The sequence below is a fragment of the Vigna unguiculata genome, chromosome 9 (assembly GCF_004118075.2).
Source record: "Vigna unguiculata cultivar IT97K-499-35 chromosome 9, ASM411807v1, whole genome shotgun sequence".
NCBI classification, from domain to species: domain Eukaryota; kingdom Viridiplantae; phylum Streptophyta; class Magnoliopsida; order Fabales; family Fabaceae; genus Vigna; species Vigna unguiculata.
Window position 1 is genome coordinate 19,008,932 of NC_040287.1, and position 23,121 is coordinate 19,032,052.

Below are 23,121 nucleotides of genomic sequence, written 5' to 3' on the forward strand. Positions count from 1 at the left end.
TTTCCTATAAGCATATGTACCGAATGGACAAGTAAAAGTAGTTTTATGTTGATCCTCTGGGGCAATACAAATCTGAAAATACCCAGAGAATCCATCAAGAAAACAGTAATGAGACTTACCTGCCAATCGATCTAGCATCTGGTCCATGAATGGTAAAGGAAAGTGGTCCTTCCTGGTGGTCTGGTTTAGTCTTCTATAATCAATACAGACCCTCCAGCTATTCTGAATACGAGTAGGAATCAACTCGTTCTTCTCATTCTTGACCACGGTGATCCCAGATTTCTTGGGGACCACATGTACAGGACTCACCCAAGTGCTGTCAGAAATGGGATATATAATACCTGCTTGTAGCAACTTGGTGACTTCTTTCTTCACAACCTCCATCAGTTGAGGATTCAGTCTCCTCTGAGGTTGCCTCACTGGCTTAGCATCCTCCTCCAAGAGTATTCTGTGCATGCAGAAAGAAGGACTAATACCAGGAATATCTGCCAAAGTCCAGCCTATTGCTCGCTTGTGATCTTTGATAACCTGCAATAGCTTTTGTTCCTGCTCGTCAGTAAGCAAGGCAGATATAATAACAGGGAGTTTCCCATCCCTCTCAAGATAAACATATTTCAAATGAGATGGTAAAGGTTTCAACTCCAAAATGGGTGCCTGTTCCACAGATGGCAACATTTTACTGCCTAAGGTAATTTCAGCCACCTCAGCATCACACTTGGACGCCCCAGAGGTATCAAATAGTGACACCGCGTCCTCAACATCACCTGTTTTAAAATTTTATCTTTCGTCTAAAATTGAACCCGAAATATTCGAAAGAGAAAAATCCAAAGAAGAAGAAAAACCAGATAAAGTGTCCAAAAGTCCAAAAGCATAATTGTTCACTACATTACTCAATAAATCAATACAAAACAAAGAATGGTCTTCAATTGGGTGCTTCATGGCTTCTAGCACGTTGAACTGCACCTTCTCATCTCCTATCTCCATGGTCAAGGATCCTGCATGCACGTCTATCTTGGTACGTGTTGTCATCATGAATGGTCTTCCCAAGATGATTGTGGTTGAACTCATTCCTTCATCATCCTTCATATCCAAGATGTAGAAATCTGCAGGAAAAATTAACTTGTCCACACGGACAAGAACATCTTCTAGCACACCTGCAGGGTTAACTGTGCTACGGTTGGCCAATTGAATGACCACACCAGTAGACTTAAGAGGTCCAAGATGAAGTGAAGTAAAAACAGATAAAGGCATTACATTAATGGAAGCTCCTAAATCTAACATAGCATTGTCAAACTTAGTACTACCTATAATGCAGGGAACAGAAAACATACCTGGATCCTTACACTTTTGCGGCATTCTGACTGCAGGCTTCTTAATTAAGCTAGAGACATTTCTTCCCATGTTCACTACCTCTTTGTCCATAATACGCCTTTTATGTGTACATAATTCTTTGAGAAACTTGGCGTATTTAGGAATTTGTCTCACAGCATCCAACAAAGGAATGTTTATCTCCACTTTCTTGAAAGTATTCAGGATTTCTTTGTCTAACTCCTCCATCTTTTTAGTTTTTGGTTTCAAACGGTTTGGATAGGGAGGAGGAGGAGAATAAGGAGAAGAATTTTCAGAGGAAGTATTAGGGGATACCAACCTGGAGTTATCACTGGGTGCAGGCATCTCAGATGTTGCTTGTGTTGCTTCATCAGATCTTCCTCTTTCATCATTAGGTACAACTTCATTGTCCTTATCTTCATCTTCTTGGGCATCCCCAAGACCTTGTATTTGCTTACCCGATCTTAAAGTAATAGCACTTACATTTCTCGGGTTGATTACAGTTTGTGCAGGCAAATTGCTTGAGCCTTGTTGAGACTTCATCTGATTTAACTCATTTGCCATTTGTCCAATCTGATTTTGCAAATTTTGATTGGTTGCTTCCATCGTCTGTTTCAACTCATTGATTTGTCCCTTCATCATGTCAGCCATCATTTTCATCATTGCCTCCATGTTTGAATCACCAGAGGTTGCAGCTGGTTGTGGTTGTTGCCTATGTTGAGGTGGAACATAGACTTGTTGGTGTTGAGGCTATTGATTTCCCCATTTCTTGCTGGGATATTCCTTCCAATCTGGGTTGTACTTGTTGGAGGACAAATCATGGTTGTATTGCTGCCGAGGTGGTCTATTATTGCCATAGATGTTTGCAGCATATGCCTGAGGTTGTTCATTGTCTAACGTCCCTGTCTCTTTTAACATAGAACAAGCCTCTGTAGGATGATTAGTAGAAGCACAAATTCCACATAAAGTAGAAGGGATAGGCTTTTTCTGTAAGTCTGTCAAGGTCCTTACCATGGCTGCTAAGTCATCCAACTTCCCTTCTAATTTCTTGTGATCTGCAACATATGAAGCTTCTACTCCATGGGTTCCCTTCAATAGAGTTATAGAATTACTCCTTGTGGAAAATTGTTGATGGTTCGACGCCATAGTTTCAATCAATTGTCTTGCATTTGTTGGCGTTTTGTCCACCAATGACCCTCATCATTTGTCTATCCATGATACTCAATCCCTCATAAAAGTATTGAATGAGGAGATGCTCATTTATTTGGTGATGAGGACAGGAAGCACATAACTTTTTGAATCTCTCCCAATACTCGTGAAGACTTTCTCTTTCTTGTTGCCTTATCCCATAAATATCTTTGCGAATAGCAGCAACTCTAGATGCTGGAAAAAACTTTTCCAGAAATAATCTTTTCAGAGTCTCCCAGGTATTGATGGATCCTGGCGGAAGGCAGTATAACCAATTCTTAGCGGCATCTTGCAATGAGAATGGAAAAACGTTAAGCTTGATATGTTCCTCTGTCACTGTTGTAGGTCTCATGGATGAACAAACAACATGAAATTCCTTCAAATGATGGTATGGGTCTTCTCCTGCTAATCCATGGAATTTGGGTAAAAGATGGATTAACCCAGACTTAAGCTCACATTCTCCATCTGGATATTGGATGCACATGTTTTGTGTAATTGCTGCATCCGGTGAAGCCAATTCTCTTATTGTTCTTTCTTCCATTCTATCTTCTTGAATTTCTGGTTCAGGTGATGGATCAGAAGATATGTTAATCACCGGAGGTGATTCTAGCGGTACACTTTCAGTGGTAAGTTCAGATGATGATGGTGCTCCTTCAGTAGAACACCTGAGTTCAAGTCTCCTACGTGATTTACGCAAGTTCCTTTCAAGTTCTGAATCAAGTTGATAAAATTGACCCGGATTGGCCTGAGTCATGCACTATGCAAGTCCACCTGAAAGTGAAAGTGTTTCCCTGTGTGTTTTTTTTTTCTCTTCCTATTCTTGTTTTGGAGAAAGATTTCAAGAAAGAAATGAGTTAAGATGTCGTTAGGTCTACTCCCAGGAAAGAGAGGTGCGTCATAGTGGACAACTTAAATACCAAGTCTTTCCTAGACAGAGTTTTCCAAACTAGTCTCAAAAAATTTCTTAAAAGAAATTCTTAATCAAAACAAAAATAGAAATTTGCTTGGAATATATTAACAGAAAACTAGATACTACAAAATAACAAACTATATCAAACGTATATGCGTAAAATAAAAATAAAAAAATAAAATAAAATAAAATAAAATAAATAAATAAAAACAGAATCAAAATAAAAGAAATACTAACCGTATTCCCCGGCAACGGCGCCAAATTTGATATCGCTGTCGTTAGGCGATCAAATTACCACTACTTTAGCAACTTCAGTATTGCCAGTTTGTAGTGAAGAAAATAGTTAGGGTTAAGATAACCCTGAGTCGTCTCACAACGAATACGGAATTGATCTCAAATATTTGATTCAAAAATGCAATTAAAACTAGCAACTATAAAAAAAGGGGTTTTGATATGCAAAGAAAATGACACGGAAGATTGTAAACACAGTAATAGTAAATAGGTCAATTCCACTACTTTTTCTAAATAAGATTCTTCATTGGTTATCTAGAGATTATTGTTAAATTAATTATTGTTGTTGATTTACAAATAAATCAATGTAAAGACTCAATTCATTTGTTGGCATCCTCACTTTTAATCAAAGTACAGTCTCAATTAAAAGTGAGAATTGTTTAGATTGTCCATAGTAAATTTAATCAAAGTACAGTCTCAATTAATTTTACTATGCCTAATCATGTCTATTCCTTTGTTTCTTTACCAAATAGAAAACTTAATTAATCAAAGTAAAGTCTTGACTAATTTTAGTTAAAGTAATTACCTCTAATCAAATTAAAGTCTCAATTATTGGCAAAAACTTATTTAATCAAATGAAAGTTTCTAAACAAAATCAAAGTAAAGTCTCAATTTAATTTAAAAACCTTTTAACTCATATGATTATCATGCATGTAGATTTAAAATCATTATTTTCTATTCGATTAAGAAGCAAAGGACATAGATAAACAAAAACCACAACAATAATCAAAATAACAAAACATATAAATTCATCTAACCTCAGAATCCATTTAAGAAATTATAGTGGAATCAACCCTTAAAGCTTAGCCCTCCATGGCTTTGATGGAATACATGATAATATGATGAAAAGAAAATAAAAGAAAGAATGAGAGATGTGGTGGAGATGGTATCTGCCAAAACCAGAGAGTTCTAAGTGTCTAAGCTGTAAGCTGTAAAAATTGTCAGTCCCCTCTTCTGCTCCCTTAAGTCTCTTTATATAGGCTTCCACTGGACTTTGGGCTTTATCTGTCAGTTGCTAAAATCTTTTATTTTTATTTAATTAATTAGCAACTTAATTCCTGTCCAATTTCCAATTCTGCCCCTCTCATTTAACCATATTTGCAAAATTGACCAGAATTTGACCAGAGTTTGACCAATTTGACCAGAGTTGACCATTCAGTGTCCATTGAGAGGATGACACGTGGCAGCTCCTTCTCTCTCCCAAATTAGGGTTTCCGCTTGCTCACTCTCCTCCCTGGCTGCGCGGCTGACGGCGGCTGATGTTGTTTTCCGGCGTGGTGGTGTTCGTTGTTGCAGCGGTGGCTGTGCAACGATGGAGGCGAGAAGGAGCTGCTTCGCGTGAAGTGGCTGAACTGCGGTGGCTGCGCGATTCGTGGTGAGCGCGAGGTTCTGTGACGGCCGCGAATGGAGGAAGATGGTGGTGGCACGGCGAGGAGATGTGTGTACTGCAGAATTGTGGTGGTCGCGGACGATGGTGGTGCGGTGGCCGGCGAGGTTGGCGATTGGATGCGTGACGCAAGGTGATGCGTCGCGGTGGCCGGCGGCGAGATTGGTGGCTAGGGTGGCGGTGGCGGCTGCCATGGTGATGGAAGGAGAGGAGAAAATTAGGGTTAGGGTTTTGGGAGATGAAGATGATGACGTGGCAGAATCTGATTGGTTAATTTGGTGAGGTAGGGATTATGACACGTGGCGGCTTATGGTTGGCTAATCTTAAAAGGTGGGGATTGCCACATGGCATGATCTGGTTGAGTGGAGTTTAAGTGGTAGGAGGGGTGCAACTTAGTGAAAACTAGGGGTGCAGAACAGGTTTTTGTGGTCCACTTTAAAAGGGGTGTGCAAATAAAATCTGGGGGTGCATTTAGCTCCTGATTTATTCTTTTTCAGAATTTCTTGATTTTGGACTTATTTTGTAACTTTGAATATTTCAAAATCACATTATTAATTGACCAAAAATAAATTCCAGCTGCATTAACAAACGTTAAAATATCCAATAATATTTTATGCAACTAAAATCAATTTTTACGCCACTTTTACCAAACTTACTCAATAAATCCAATAATCACAAATCCTAATTAAATCAATCTTTAAGCACAGAAAATTCAATTAAATCCCCAAATTTAAATATTAAATGAGGGCAAAAATTTGAACTCATCAATTCCCTATGTTTACCAATTCAAAGTCAGACATCTGATTTTTCTACTATTACCCATTTTCTTCTCTTACAATTTTACTTCATCACCAACCTATTCTCTTGCAATGGAATCCATGCCCACACCACAATCCATACTTTCTTCAGAAATGGTTGGCAGATTCATTTCTATGTTTTTGAAAGACCAGGTATATTTTTTGATTCAAACTCATTTATTTTTGTTATTTATATTTATTTATTTCTTTATTCTTAACTTGCTAATATTTTAAGGACTTTGGACACGTCGACCGAGTGTTCATAATACGCTATTGGAAGGACCTTGCTGCTAAATGGATTGTTGTTGATTACCAAAGTAATGTTCACCATGTACTTACAACATGGATATTCACACTCCAATGATTACCCAAGACTAGAACCAACTAAGATCTTTCTACGGAGATCATCAACTCTTTGCAGAGGATCACCCTGAATTGTTTTTTAAAGTTGAAAGTGAAAGAACAAGCAGAGATATCAAAGTTCTTTATCTATTTTTTTGGTATTAAAGTTGAAAATTTTGTATGTAATTTTGTTTGAACTTCTTTTATATATATATATATATATATATATATATATATATATATATATATATATATATATATATCAATATATAAGAAGATTTCAATTGGACTCTTATTTTGTATGCAGTTATTATATATCTCAATATAAAAGTTATATTTTATTCTCTTTTATTATATGTATTTTCCTTTTTTGTATTAGATTTTGTTCGACTTCATTTTAGTCAATATAAATTATTTTTAATTAGAAATTGAATTAATTAACATTAATTATCATTCCATATAAATTGGAAATTTAAACGTCAGTGAAATACAATAACTATTACTTATTAATTATTATTATTAAAATAATATAAGTTATAAAATAATTAAAATATTTTTCACCATTTTCATACTCAGAAGAATTTAAGATCAATTTTTATGGAAAATAAATTTAAAATGACAGTTTAGAAAACTTTTTGTATTCCAACGCCTTCAAAAAGTGGTTCGAATTATTTCCAAATCAACGTGTCAATCAGTATTCAAATGCATTAAATTTCGTATTGCTCGAGATAATGATAACGTGTCAATCAGTATTCAAATGCATTAAATTTTGCACTACTCGAGATAATGATGACTAAATTGCTATATCATCTGCTACACGTTTTAATTATTAAATGTTTTCATATTCCAATATTAAATATTAAATCGCAACCAAGGAGCGTTTCATTTTTTTAAATTTCTCTTCATTATGGTTTTCACTTCTCAAGATAAAATTAATTGCACTGTCTAGAGTTATCAACACCTCTCAAGACGATAATCACTTCCAAGAATTTTTCATTTTGAATTATGACTATTTATTATGAACAACAACAATCATGATTTGTGGGACTCAATGAATCATGGAGTATCAATCAAACACATAATTATAGTTTAAGACATTCACGAAAAATATTATTTATCAATTTTAAGTATATAAAAAATATAAAAATTTTATATCATCATGTTGTTTTTTGAGATGTTATATGCTTCTTTATTTATCGCTAATGATTAATACAAAATGCAAAATCTTCTTCTATTAATGTGCTTGAAAACCGATTGATCTAATATTACTTATTATGGTTGTATTCTTAACTTTATATCAATTATGGTTTTAAAATATTGCATTGGAAACCAAAATCTTCTTCTATTAACGTGTTTGAAAACTGATTGCTCTAATAATACTGATTATGGTTGTATTCTTAACTTTATATCAATTTATGATTAAATTTAAATATTAATTTAAGAATAAATTTATATTTATGTAGGATTAATGTAATATTATCATTTTATATTTTTATATAATATTACATTACATTGAATTTACATTGGAAACTATTTTTTTTCATTTAATGTCCTTCGAAACTGAACTTTTCTTATAGTTGATTTTTGTAAACATCAAGCAGTAGATAATATTAGGTAATATATTCCTTCCGTGTGCTTTTAGAATAAATTTCAAAATTAATTCATTGAAAATAATATCGTTTTTAAGTTGTGAAAAATTAATCATAATACATATAATATTAATAAATTTTGGATTCAAATTTGAAATCGTAACGGACAGCAAAAGAAATAGAATGTGATAAAAAAATTAAATTTAACATTTAAAATGAAAAATATATACAAAAAGTTAATTTTTGTAATAAATACTTTAATATTTTTGATAAAAATATATAAATTCAAATATTCAAAAAATTTGATGACCCATAATGATATAATAATATGTAACAATGTAAATATAAAATATAGTAATATTAATATAATTAAAATATAAGGTAAAAATTATAAATTATAAATTATTTAAATTTTTAAAGATATGGAAATAATTAACTATTTCAATTTCAATATTATTGCAAGATTAAAATTCATATATTGTGAAAATTGGAATTCGAAGTATATACAGTAATATTTTCTCTAAAAGCAATTACCAAACTGAAATTTTAGAATGAAAATTGTGCTATTTGACTAATTAAACAAAAAATATACCAATAAAATTTAAATTTTAACATTAAAAAAAATTGTAAAATAGTGTAGGTTTTTCAATAGATTCTTATAATGTCTCTAAACAACTTTCAAATATTTTTAACTTATGAGAAAGGTTCGTATTTTATATATTATCAAAATCTGAAAAATGATAAATTAAAACAATTTAATGGAAATACATTAATATTCACAATTAAAAACAATAAAAGTAATAAATATGATATAGAAAATAAACAAGTAATATAATATTTAGGAACAAAAGATCTATGGTTCTTAATAATATAATAATATATTAATATATTAGTCCTAATATAATAATAATAGTAAAAATAATTAAAATATAGCGTAAAATAATAAATAAATAATTGTAAAATTTAAATATGAATTTTTAAATATTTTTAAATATTTTTAACATATTTTTTGACATTTACACAAACTTAAACAATAATTTAAAAAATAATTTTTATAACATAGACATTGGTATATCATTACAAGTTAAAATTATACATTATTAAAATTTTTAAAGATATAAAAATCACTAATAATGTCGATTTCAATATTTTTTTTCTAAATTAAGATATATATTGTCAAATTTGAAATTCAAAATATATAGTAATAAAGTTTGAATTTAAATTCTAAATTTTAAAAGTTATGAAATATGGGAGCAAAGTTAAAATTTGAAATTCAAAATTCAGAAAAATTGTAAAAAAAGGACTCCAATAGAAGAGTCTATCAACGTCTAACCTTTGTATTTTTACATAGTGTACTATTTATATTTGTCTACATAGTCAACATTTTGTAAGTTTTGATTGTTTACTATTTATATTTTGTTTGCAATCTAACATTTGTATCTTGAAAGAATCTACTATTTATATTTAGGTGTAATTAGTCGGATAATACTCACTTTTGTTTGGATATGTCAGTTTCATACCCACTTTTACAAAGGTGTCAATTGGGTCCTAACTTTAGAAAATATGTCTCAATCAGGTCCCTTTGAGAAAAAAATATTAACGCCATTAATGGTATCGATATTTAAAATGACTTACAAGAGTGGAAGGAACCTAATTGAGACATTTTTTCAAAAGTTGGGATTCGATTGACACATTTTTAAAAGTGAGTATCAAACTAACACATCTGAAGAGAGTGAGTACTATCTGACTAATTAAACATTACATTTATATGCACGATCTATCATTTGTAGCTTTATATCGCTTACTCTTCACATTTTTTGTATCGTCTAATGTTTGTATCTTTATTAAGTCTACTCAACAATTTCTATATTGTCCATCATTTTTATTATTAGAGAAACAACTATTATATTTTTCTACATTTTTTGCTCAATATTTCATTCAAAATTAAATTTGTTTTCTTAATTTTAATTATCTAAATCTTAATATATTATTTAAAATAATTATATATAATACATTTTATTAAAAATATATATAAATAACTTAAATACATTTTTATTATAAAATCAATTAAAATATTATTATTGAATTTTATAAAATAAAATTTATATTAAATTTAATTATATTTTTATAATTTCAAATTAATTTAATAAATACACTGTAATTTTTAATTTTAAAATTCGATATCCCGTGCGTTGCCCGTAGTGTTGAAAGAAACTGAAAAGTTGTTTTTATTTTCCTAAACATTTTTTAATTTCTGGAAGATGAAAAGTATTTTTTTGAAAAGTATTAAAAACATATCTAGCAAGCTTTTTTGTATGGTGATCTTATAGAAAATGTGTACATGGCACAACCTACACGTTTCACGCATGGTAACTCTCAACTTGTCTACAAGTTAAACAAAATGATTTATGGCCTGAAACAAGCCTCACATTCATGGTTTCTCAAGTTCAGTTCTACCTTAATCCAGTTAGGGTTTAATCTTACGAGGAATGATTCATCTCTATTTGCTAAGTTTTCCTCTTCCTTAACTCTTTTTCTTTTAATTATGAAGATGACATTATTATCATTGGAAATAACTCAATTGATATCTCTTTTATCATAAAACATCTTCACACTAATTTTTCTTTAAAGGATTTAGGTAAACTACATTATTTCCTTGGAGTTGAAGTCACCTAGAATGTTGATGGGTGTCTACATCTTCTCGAAGCCAAATATGTTCACAATCTCCTCCATAAGACAAACATCTTTGTTGTGAAACCTTGTACCACTCCCATGATCTCTTCTCTATGACTTACCAAAGATAAAAGTGTCGTTATTAAAGATCCTTCATTTTATAGGTCGGTAATGGGTACTCTTCAGTATGTTACGATGACAAGACTAGAACTGGCTTTTGCTGTTAACTATGTGTGTCAGTATATGCATGCTCCTCAAGAGCATCACTGGAAAGCAGTCAAGCATATCCTCAAGTATCTTGTTGGTACTGTTTCGAATGGCCTTCTTTGTCTTCTTGATTTCAATGATTCTGATTAGGGTAATAACATAGATGATCGAAAGTCTACAACTGGATTCTGTATTTTTCTTGTTCCAAATGTCATTTCCTGGTCTTCCCATATTTATTCTGACAATCAAGGAGCTATACTTTTGGCAGCTAACCATGTTACACATACAAGATCAAAGCATTTTCAACTTGATGTGCAATTTGTCAAAGACCACCTTCATCAGAAACACGTTTTGCAGATTCATCTACCATCTCAATATCAAGTCGCGAATGTCTTCACAAAGCCCATATCCTTTTCTTCTTTTGATAAATTTAGACAAAAACTTATGGTTGTTCCTTCCTCACACGTAAGTTTTAGGGCGGATGTTACATAAATAATTGATATAGACCTCTGGTTATTATTCATGCATGCCTATATATTCTTTGTATTGGTTCTTTGTTAATCATAATATATCAATATACTTTCATTTCATTCCATCTCTTCGATTTATATTACACTCAAGAAATAAGTATCTACATATCATATCAGTTTGACTAATATTAGATCATTGACCAAATTAATTCATACATAACATCATATCTACATTATATAGCAATAAAAAGACACTTAATATTAGTTAGAGCCAAACCATATTATATCAACTTTCAATATTAAACACCTATAAACATAGTTGAAAATTTGAATTCTTATCTTAGCTTTAAAAGTTGGAAATTCTATCAAACCAAAACAATTGATTTAGCAGTAAAAGGATGCTACACAAAGTATACATTGCATCAACAAATGCAACAAAATGTCAGCAAGAAAAAAAATAGCTATACACAGAGCACAACATGGCCTTATACAACCTATCTTTAAGTCATGCACAAATACAATACATTAGCAGTCTAACTGAATAATCCATGCCTTAAGTAATATAATGATGGCAAACAATTTAATAAAAGTCTACTAGTGGGATATGAACAAACCAAAACCTCAACAATTTCTCGAGCTTGATAAGTCCCTTATCTCTAAAGTGGATTAGGAAGCAAGGAGTTAGTTAGTTGGGTAGTTTTACCTGTAATAACCAGTAACAAGTAGTTGAAACTAGGTGTTTTTAGGCGCCAACATAGTGCCAAAATGCCACACACACACACTCATTCAACACACCACACTTCTTCTAGCGACCACTCTAACTTATTCTCTCCATTTAAACCATATCATAGTCGAGCTTTTCTTCATTTTGTAAGCCATCGTTGCTTTGTTTTCTAAAGTTATTATGGAAGCAACAACCACACAATAGGTGTTGGGTTCTAACTCTCATATTTTGTAAGGATTTCTTCCATTTTCTTTTAATTGAACCGTGTTTTCCATTACAATTGATCCTTGGTTGACCACTACATTATATTAGTTAGTGAGAAAATCGAGTATTAACTAAATCTCTACGTGACAAGAGGTTTATCATAACTCTACTCATATTCCTACATAAAGGGATATCAAATTTAACCATGGCAGATTAATTACATAATTCATTTCACAACTAAATTAAGATTCCAAAGTTTCCATTTTATTGGTTACATGGAGAAATTCCCCAATACAGAGGTATCCTTCCAAAAATAGTAAAAAAAAATGAGGAATACTAGCTTAGATTATAATTTCCAAATCAACCGTTTAAAATACTTTAGAATGCAAAATTCATCATACCCCTCTTTGTAACATCCCTAAGGAATATTACTTTGAAAATAACATAAACAATTTAATAAAATGAAATAAACACGATAATATTGGTAATTCCTCATTTATAAACACATGTTCCCAAAACGCGGGAAAATTAAAATCGCAAAGTTTAATACATTGTAAATGTTTGCAATTCAAAGTTATTACAACTATAAAAGCCCATAATGGCTAATGTTCAAAATATAAAAGTATTAAAAACTCAAGTCTTCAAAAGCACATATAGTCCCGCACTCTAGTCTCAAGCGTCTCCTGGCTCACCTGTCAAATCATCTGTTCCCGGATAATAAATTATCCGATCATCGCCACACACATACAGATAGGGTGAGCTATGCATATATAATACAAATTAAATATGATACCCATCCCAAGAAGTAATTTACTGCTATATTTTAACTACAAATTATCCACCCCTGATCTCATATTCCTTCATGAGTCATATGCATGAAACTAGGTCTTGGGACTTCCATGTGCTCCCACGAAACTAACTCATTCGTGGTCCAACCCTATGAGCCTATCCCGCTTATAGTCCTACCCTACAGACTCCTCGTCTGTAGTAAAACATCCAAGTCATCTCAACTTGGACCCTGGCACGCACGCAATCACCATACTATGAACTTCTCGCCCAATAGTAGCCAACTGGAATAAAAATATTCCTTGCCCATCGTGCGTCCGTCGCATGTAATCACCATACTAAGGACTCCTCGCCCATTAGTGTAAGACCCGAGAAAATTAAATAGTTATTTAATTAATTATTTAATTAGGACGGGTAATGGGAACATTTAAAGTAATAAATGTGAGGAACTATGACATGGAAAAGTATTAGCTCAAGTGGTTGAAAGTACTTTAATTGTGTGTGAGGACTTGGGTTCGAGTCCTATGTGTGCCACTTGGGTGTTATTTAAATTATGCGTTTTTGTGTGTTTATATGTTGAATGCGTGGGGATGATGATAAATCCTTAGAATTGTAGGAGTTATCATGAAACATGTGTTGGTTGAATGGTTTGGCCTTGGTTTGGTATGTGCATGAGTATGGGTTCAAACCTTGTTGAGAACTAAATAATTCCTTTTTGTCAATTTTTCCTTTGGCATGAAGGTGAAAGGGTAGAAACCTAGCAGCCAATGGAGAGGTAACCTAAGGGCTGGAAAACAGAGGGATAATTAAACCTTGGACTAGCCTTAAGTGTAATTTTTTTTATTAAAATTCGGGTAAGGCACTAAAAGGGTAATTAAGTGAGAGTGATTGTGAGAGAGGAGGTCATAAGAGGAGAAGAAGAGCATTGTGGGTTCGGGTTCATCATAAGCAAGGGTTTTTCTAGAGTATTGGGGCTGATAGAGAGAAGTGGTGGGGCTGAAAACACGAAGGTTGGAGTCGAAGGCAAAGGCTAGGAAGGTTTTGTGAAAGGATAAGCATATCAATCCGAATTTAGCAAGGAATCCAGGTAAGGGGAGTTGTTCTTATTTATTTTGTCTCGTGTTAACTGTACTGTGATTGAATGAACCAAATTGGATGAGTTTCTCTGCCTGATTATGCGATCTATTTAACATTTCTGGGTTCTCGCCCAGAAACCGCCTGGCGGGCATGAAGGTGCTGCCAGGCGGCACATCAGTATAGCCCAGCTCTGGGTTTTGTTTCGAGTTGTCTAGCGGTGAGTTGAATTCCGTCGGGCGATGTGCGAGGTTTATTGACCTTTTGGTGTGATGTCGGGAATTTCATCATGTGTTGAGGTTCCATTTGATATGTTTGCCTTATTTGATGATTGATTTTACTGCTACGGTGTCTCTGCGAGTGGTTAGAATTTAGGTTGCGATTGCGAGACCTAGGGGTTCAAGTAAGGGTGTGAAAGGTTCTGAGTTATCAGAAGTTTGATATCAATGATGTATTTAATTGATTGTTAGGGGATTATGAAGTGGTTTGGTGGTATAAAATGACCGGGTTTCGCGAGAGTAATGAGTGGTGATGGATTGAACAGTAGAATAGAAGAAATGAGTTCGTAGGAGTAAGAAATCTGGGATCCTCCCAGACATTGACGTGCCGCCTGATGGCCACTGGAAAGCTTCACACTAGGAAGTTTGGTACAGTGGCGGTGAGAGGAATTATGGGTGAGATGGTTTCGGAGAGAAGTTAGCTTGAATGGTGGTAAAATAGAGGAATAGAAGGAGATCATGTCTGTATCACGGGTAAGGTATTGGTGTACGTGCAAATGGGGTGCAAAGTGGTCTAACAGGTAATAGACGTGATGGTAAATTCTTAATTTGATGTTAGAAAGGTTGATAGTATTGATCGATGGTGTTAGACAGGAATGATAGATAAGTTGGAATTATGAATTTCAATGGTTTGCACAAATGGAAATTTGGAAGAGTTATTGGGTAATGGACGAGTGCTCGGATCATTGGGTAAATATAGGATTGATACTGAAAAGCTTAATGGGGTAACAGAAATGAGTGGAATTTAGTTCTGCTATTGTTAAACTGAGATATGAGGTAATTTGCATAAGTGTAGGTGAACTCCAATGGAAAGGGTAAATGGTAGTGATGGGTTATAGGGAAACCCAATCCAGTTGTATAGATGAGGAATCAGAATCAGGTACTGACTCATGAGCGAACAATGTACCATAGAGTAATTTGAATCATAGAGTCAACCTAACAGTGTGCCAAAACCTGCAGTATAATGCCTCTAGTATGGTGCTTGGTAGATCGCTGATTCCGCCAGGCGATAGGAACAACAGGGAGGATCACTGCACTGCGTGGCGCCTGGCGGCGGGCAGATACCGCCAGGCGGTTTGAGCCTGTATCGCCAGGCGGTGTTGGCTGGTGCGCCAGGCGGTCTGATGCGTTTTCGCCTAACGGCGCGTGGGATGGGCCAAGCGAGAATACTGTTCTTCTTTGCTTTCTTGGTGTGTTGTTCAATTAACGATGATACTTTGCTTGGATCGGGAGATGCTGTGCCATGAGCAGGTAGGTTCATGGATGGCGAGTGAGATGTGATGATATGAGCGGGGAGGTTCATATCCTGTTACTCTCACATGGGGATACGAGCGAGGTAAGTTGGTAAGTTCCGCGCTCACGTTGAGAGATGCCACGTGCGGGGAGGTACGGGGGTTGGTGGATCACATGTGTTGGACTACGGGCGGGCAGGTCCGTAGAGTAGGACTACGAGCGGGGAGGTTCGTAGAGGCAGGACCACGAGCGGGCAGGTTCTTGTGAGCATCATGTTCCCGAGTCCAAGGATAACTAATTGTATGATTAGAAGACTGATAAGTCTTGGGGTTAAGGTCTTGGCCAAGAATTATGTGGAATGGATATGATAAATGTACACTTTATTTTGAATATTGTATATCTCTTATTTTATTTTTCTCAGCTCACCCTTTCTTGTTTGTGTGTTTGTGTATGGCGATGATCGTGTGATTCGTTACACGGGAGCAGATGTTGGTACAGGTGATGCTGAGGATGACCAGACAGCGGAGTGAGGGCTAGCAGTGGGATAAGAGCTAGGGTTTTGCTTATGTGTATTTTATGCTTTAAATACAAATTTTGGGAACCTGTAACATTTTATGGATTTAGTTATGAGTTTTGGCGCGCTATTTTAATGAATTTAATTTTTCCCGCGTTGGGATTTTTATAAAGATGAATATAAATATAATTATTTCTTTTATTATTTATGTTTAAGTAATATTCCCTAGGGATGTTACATTTGGTATCAGAGCAAACGTTTTGATGTTTTTGGGGAAATTGGGGAGTGAGCTGACGTTTGTTATGTGAAATTGATTGATGTGTGTTGGTTGTTAAATTTGATATAGTATAATTTAATCCCTAGCTGTTTGATTTTAACAACTGAATATGTGACGTGCATAGGCAATGGCAAATAGAAGGCGTAGAAACACCGCTGGCGCTGACGAGATTGCTAACACAATCCACAGGATGGTGGATGCTATGCAGCCTGTGGCAGCACCACCGAGGGCTATGATCCCACCTGTTAGACCAGTGACCATGGAGGACTTCATGCGTCACAAGCCGGCTAAATTCATTGGGAAAGCCACCTCAGATGAGGTTGACACATGACTTCGTGAATGTGAGAAGATATTCAGAGTAATAGAGTGCACAGAGGCGTAGAAGCTCAATTTTGCCACATTCTTGTTAGTGACCGAAGCTGAGTATTGGTGGATGAGCATGCAGCAACAGATGATAAACAGAGCTGAAGAGGTGACTTGGGCTAGCTTCAGGACGAGGTTCCTAGAGAAGTATTTTCCTAATAGTGCTAAACATGAGCGCGAGGCAGAGTTTCTCACCCTACAGCAGGGAAGTTTGTCTGTGCAGGACTATGTGGAGAGGTTTGAGTACCTCTCGAGATTCTACTCGCAGACAATGACGGAGGAGTGGCGCTGTAGAAAGTTTGAGGGTGGCCTCAAACATGAGCTGAGGCGTTTTATTGTGCCACTAAGGGTGCGAGAGTTTCCAATCTTGGTTGAGCAAGCCAAGAGTGTAAAGCAGCTGGAGATGGGACCCAGTCGGGTCAACCGCACGGAGAAGAATAGTGTTGAGGGCAGATTCCAGAAAAAGCCCTATAGTAGACCAGTTACGTCTTCATGGAAACTGAGATGCTATAACTGTGGGGGTGAAGATCTGCAACGAGATTGTACTAGACCCGCCCACAGCGGAGGCAGTGGCATGGGCACTCGTAAGTGCTATGCCTGTGATCAGCCAGGACATTTCGCCAACAGATGTCCTAATAGGAAGACTGCTCCAGCATCACGACCTCAGCCATCCTCATCTGACAGGCCGAGAGCCGCAGGCCGAGTTTTTGCCATGACCAGCACAGAGGCCACCCGGTCAGGTAATCTGATTCTGGATCATTGTCTACTTTTTGGTAACAGTGTGTTAGTGCTATTTGATTCAGGAGCTTCGCACTCCTTCATATCTCATGATTGCGTGAAGAAATTGGGGTTGTCTACTCGTGACCTTGGATGCAAGTTGATAGTTTCGACACCCGTGTCTAGACAGGTTTCAACAAATGTAGCCTGTATTGGATGCTTTATGGAGGTAGAGGGTAGACGCTTCAAGGTGAATCTAGTTTGCTTGCCCTAGGAGGGACTGGAGGTCATATTGGGAATGGACTGGCTGTCTATCAACCACGTGGTGCTTGATTGTGGACGGCGCAGAATTGTGTTCCCAGAAACAGAGGGGATAAAGTTGGTGACATCTGGAGAGGCAGTGAAAGAGATGAAGGGGGGGTCGACTTGTTTTGTGATAGTGGCCCAAGAGAAGAAAATGAGTACAGAAGAGCAGATCAGTAAGATACCGATAGTGGATGAATATGCCGACGTATTTCCAGACGAGATACTTGAGTTACCACCCAGCTGGGATATAGATTTCTCAATTGATCTAATCCCTGGAGTGGGTCCAGTGTCGGCAACGCCATACAGAATGGCACCGGCTGAACTAGCAGAGTTGAAGAATCAGATAGAAGACCTGCTAGAGAAGAAATTCATCCGACCCAACGCTTCACCATGGGGAGCCCCGGTGTTGTTAATGAGGAAGAAAGACGTTAGTTCTCGGCTGTGCGTCGATTATCGACACTTGAACAAGTTGACGATAAAGAACAAATACCCACTACCGAGAATTGATGATTTGCTTGATCAGCTCAGAGGGGCAAAGGTATTCTCCAAGATTGATTTGAGGTCTGGCTATCATCAGATCTTAGTCAAGCCAGAGGACATTCAGAAGACAACCTTCAGATCGAGATATGGACATTACGAATATGTCGTGATGCCCTTTGGAGTGACCAACGCTCCAGCTGTCTTCATGGATTATATGAACCACATCTTCAGACCATATCTGGATAAATTCGTGGTGTTGTTTATAGATGATATTCTCATCTACTCTCGGACTAGGGAGGAGCATGCGGGCCATTTGAGAATTGTGTTGGGGGTATTGAGGGAACATCAGCTGTACGGTAAACTGTCCAAATGTGAATTCTGGCTGGACGAAGTGCAGTTTCTGGGGCATGTGATTTCTTCGCATGGTATATCAGTGGACCCGAGTAAGATTGAGACAGTGTTGAAATGGGAGAGACCTCAAACTGTAACAGAAGTCAGAAGCTTCTTAGGATTGGCTGGGTACTATAGGAGGTTTGTGGAAGGGTTTTCTAAAATGGTGAGTCCATTAACTCAACTCACTAGGAAGGATCAACCCTTTTCATGGACTGATAAATGTGAGGAATGCTTCGAAGAGATGAAAAGGAGGTTGACTACAGCTCCGATCCTAATTATTCCAGATACCAGTAAGGTGTTTGAGGTATACTGCGATGCATCCTATCAGGGTTTGGGTTGTGTCCTGATGCAGGAGAAGAGGCCGGTAACCTACGCTTCTAGATAGTTAAAGGTGCACGAGAAAAATTATCCGACCCACGACTTGGAGTTGGCTACTGTAGTGTTTGCTCTTAAAACATGGAGACACTATTTGTGTGGCTCCCAATTTCAGGTGTTTAGTGATCATAAAAGCCTGAAATATTTGTTCAATCAGAAGGAGCTAAATATGAGACAGCGGCGTTGGATGGAGTATCTCAAGGATTACGATTTTGAGTTGCTTTACCACCCTGGTAAAGCTAATGTGGTTGCGGACGCCTTGAGTCGGAAACGGATGCACATCTCAGTTATGATGGTGAAAGAGTTGGAGTTAATTGAGAAGCTTATGGATATGAACCTGGGTATACAGTTGAGTGGGGATTGCATCAGATGCGGTGTACTTACATTGACTAGTGACGTATTGGGAACTATCCGAGAGCAACAGAAGGATGATGCTGAGTTACAGCAATTTGTGAGTTGGATAGGGACTGAGAAGGGGAAAAACTACAGGATTGGGATAGATGGTATCCTAAGGTTCAGAGACCGAGTTTGTGTGCTTGGAGATTGGAGACTGAGGAAACAGATTCTAGAGGAGGGCCATAAAAGCCGTCTTAGCATACACCTAGGTATGACTAAGATGTATCACGATTTGAAACAGTCTTTTTGGTGGAATGGGATGAAGACTGACATTGCTGACTTCGTGGCATCGTGCTTGGTATGTCAGAAGGCCAAGATTGAACACCAGCGACCAGGGGGTACACTTGAGTCGTTGGATATTCCTCAGTGGAAATGGGATAGTGTAGCCATGGACTTCGTCACTCATTTGCCAAAGTCTGCTAGGGGGCATGACTCAATCTGGGTAATAGTGGACAGGTTGACAAAGTGTGCTCATTTCCTTGCTATTAATCAGAAGTGGTCAATGGACAAATTGGCTGAGTTGTACGTGAGGGAAGTGGTCAGATTGCACGGTGTGCCAGCCAGTATAGTGTCAGATAGAGACCCGAGATTCACATCTCGTTTCTGGCAGTCCTTACAGGCAGCGTTGGGGACTCAGTTGAGGATGAGTTCTGCATACCAACCTCAAACTGATGGGCAGTCGGAGCGTACCATTCAGTCCTTGGAGGATCTGCTGAGGGCTTGTGTATTAGATCATATGGGTAGTTGGAGTGAGATGCTTCCCTTAGTGGAGTTCACATACAACAACAATTATCATACCAGCATTGGTATGGCTCCAATGAGGCGTTGTATGGGCGGCGGTGTAGGACGTCGTTGTGTTGGAACCAAGATGGGGAATCATTAGTGTTGGGTCCCAAGTTTTTACAGCAAACCTCTGAGAAGGTTAGGGCAATTCAGGAGAGAATGAGGGCTACACAGAGCAGACAGAAGTCATATGCAGATAGAAGGAGGCGACCTCTAGAGTTCGAGGCTGGGGATCACGTATTCCTCAAGGTAACACCGACGACTAGTATTGGGAGGGCCATCAAATCGAAGAAGCTGACTCCGAGATTTGTTGGGCCTTATCAGATTCTGAGGAGAATTGGCGTTGCAGCTTATGAAATCGCCTTGCCACCACACCTGATGAATCTGCATAACGTGTTCCACGTTTCCCAGTTGAGGAAATATGTTGCAGATCCGTCACACGTACTGGAGTCAGATGATATTCAGATTCGGGAGGATTTGGCGGTGAGCACTAGACCAGTGCGAATTCTAGACTCACAGGTGAAACAGCTGCGGGGGAAGGAAATTAAGACTGTGAAGGTGTTGTGGGATGAGATTACTCAAGAGATGACCTGGGAGATGGAGGATCGCATGAAGCAATCCTATCCGCACTTATTTCTTGGTAAGTCTTATTTCCGAGGATGAAAATCTTTAAAGGTGGGTGTAATGTAAGACCCAGGAAAATTAAATAGTTATTTAATTAATTATTTAATTAGGACGGGTAATGGGAACATTTAAAGTAATAAATGTGAGGAACTATGACGTGGAAAAGTACTAGCTCAAGTGGTTGAGAGTACTTTAATTGTGTGTGAGGACTTGGGTTCGAGTCCTATGTGTGCCACTTAGGTGTTATTTAAATTATGCATTTTTCTGTGATGTTGAATGCGTGGGGATGATGATAAATCCTTAGAATTGTAGGGGTTATCATGAAACATGTGTTGGTTGAATGGTTTGGCCTTGGTTTGGTATGTGCATGAGTATGGGTTCAAACCTTTTTGAGAACTAAATAATTCCTTTTTGCCAATTTTTCCTTTGGCATGAATGTGAAAGGGTAGAAACCTAGCAGCCAATGGAGAGGTAACCTAAGGGCTGGAAAACAAAGGGATAATTAAACCTTGGACTAGCCTTAAGTGTAATTTTTTTTATTAAAATTCGGGTAAGGCACTAAAAGGGTAATTAAGTGAGAGTGATTGTGAGAGAGGAGGTCATAAGAGGAGGTCATTGAGTTATTGTGTGAGCATCATGTTCCCGAGTCCAAGGCTAACTAATTGTATGATTAGAAGACTGATAAGTCTTGGGTTAAGGTCTTGGCCAAGAATTATGTGGAATGGATATGATAAATGTACACTTTATTTTGAATATTGTATATCTCTTATTTTATTTTTCTCAGCTCACCCTTTCTTGTTTGTGTGTTTGTGTATGACGATGATCGTGTGATTCGTTACACGGGAACAGATGTTGGTACAGGTGATGCTGAGGATGACCAGACAGCGGAGTGAGGGCTAGCAGTGGGATAAGAGCTAGGGTTTTGCTTATGTGTATTTTATGCTTTAAATACAAATTTTGGGAACCTGTAACATTTTATGGATTTAGTTATGAGGTTTGGCGCGCTATTTTAATGAATTTAATTTTTCCCGCGTTGGGATTTTTATAAAGATGATCATCAATATAATTATTTCTTTTATTATTTATGTTTAAGTAATATTCCCTAGGGATGTTACAATTAGTAGCCGACGGGAACCAACTAATTCCATGCCTATCATGCGTCCCAACACCAAGCACATCCCAGACCCCTATCGAACTTAGTCCATTAAGCCCAAGCACAAAGGTAAGTGAACTTAGTCCTTCAAGTCCACTAATCAAAGCAATAACCAATTACACAACCACCAAAACCGCCTGGCACCGCCTAGACACCGCTAGGCGGATACTGGCAGAAAACTGGCCGGTGGTCACACCCCCACCGCTAGGCGCCGCTGACAAAACAGAACCCACTCATCTCTATTACCGCCTGGCGGACACAATCCTACCGCCAGGCGCCTCCTGCAGGCAGTGGCCATTGCCACTGATTTAGGGCACTACCGCATGACGGTCTGCCCAACACGGTCAGGCACCATACCAGTAGCGCAATGCTACTGGATTTTGGCAGTTTTGCAGGTGTGAGGACCTCAACTTGCGTTGTTACTTTCACACATCAAACATAGTATTTAAGACATCTTGCCAAAACTAAAACACATCGAGTACAATCAATTCATGCACCACTCAAATATTAACATGTCCTAACAAGTTTTACTTTATTCATTAACGAAACAATTCCAAAAGGTGGTCCATATAGTACCCTCCCCTTGCTACAACACAATTAAACAGTGTACAATACTCTATCAAACTCCAGTTACACACCGAAATCCCACCAAATCAATTTAAGCATACACACACACACACTCTTCATCCATACTTGCATTAACTTGCCCCATATTCACTATATACCCCGAATCTAATACACATACAGTTTAATCTTCATATATTTAGATCACTAAGTTTAATACCATGTTTGTACCAATACTGAAGTAATGAGACCATCACTGCAGTAACCATTAGTTATGAATTATCTAATCTATCCAATTCACACACATAATTTCCATAATTATCACTAAATGACATGCACCCTAAAATGCAAGTTATTGCTCTCTACCACTCATTCTACAGGTATCCCAACCAATCACTCTCATATCGCGAGTTCACCCCATATTTCTGTTCTGTTGCTGATGAGCCGCCCGGCGGTAGCCTCAGTGCCGTCAGGCGGTGCGCGAAAAGTTGGGTTCTGCCCAGATTCCTCTCACACCCAGCAGAACTCTCCAACCACCCCAACATCAATCTTTACCTTAGAACAAACACAATTTTGCATACACACCACATAAAGGGTTCACAAGCTAATCATTTTACCATCAATCACACATAACCAATACAGTGCTCATATCCATAATTATGTCATTCATCCCCAATCGACACATGAACCCTAA

At 37.0% G+C, this 23,121-nt stretch overlaps 2 protein-coding genes across 2 annotated transcripts; both read left to right on the forward strand.

The window, feature by feature from the left end:
* The first annotated feature begins 16,712 nt into the window (after positions 1–16,712).
* Positions 16,713–17,627, forward strand: LOC114163522. Its single transcript, XM_028047829.1, has one exon. The coding sequence runs from the start codon at positions 16,713–16,715 to the stop codon at positions 17,625–17,627; it is 915 nt and encodes a 304-aa protein (XP_027903630.1).
* Positions 17,628–20,245: 2,618 nt separating this feature from the next.
* On the forward strand, positions 20,246–21,603 carry LOC114163523. The gene is made up of 2 exons (XM_028047830.1): positions 20,246–20,726; positions 21,560–21,603. The coding sequence occupies exons 1-2, from the start codon at positions 20,246–20,248 to the stop codon at positions 21,601–21,603; spliced, it is 525 nt and encodes a 174-aa protein (XP_027903631.1).
* Positions 21,604–23,121: the final 1,518 nt, after the last annotated feature.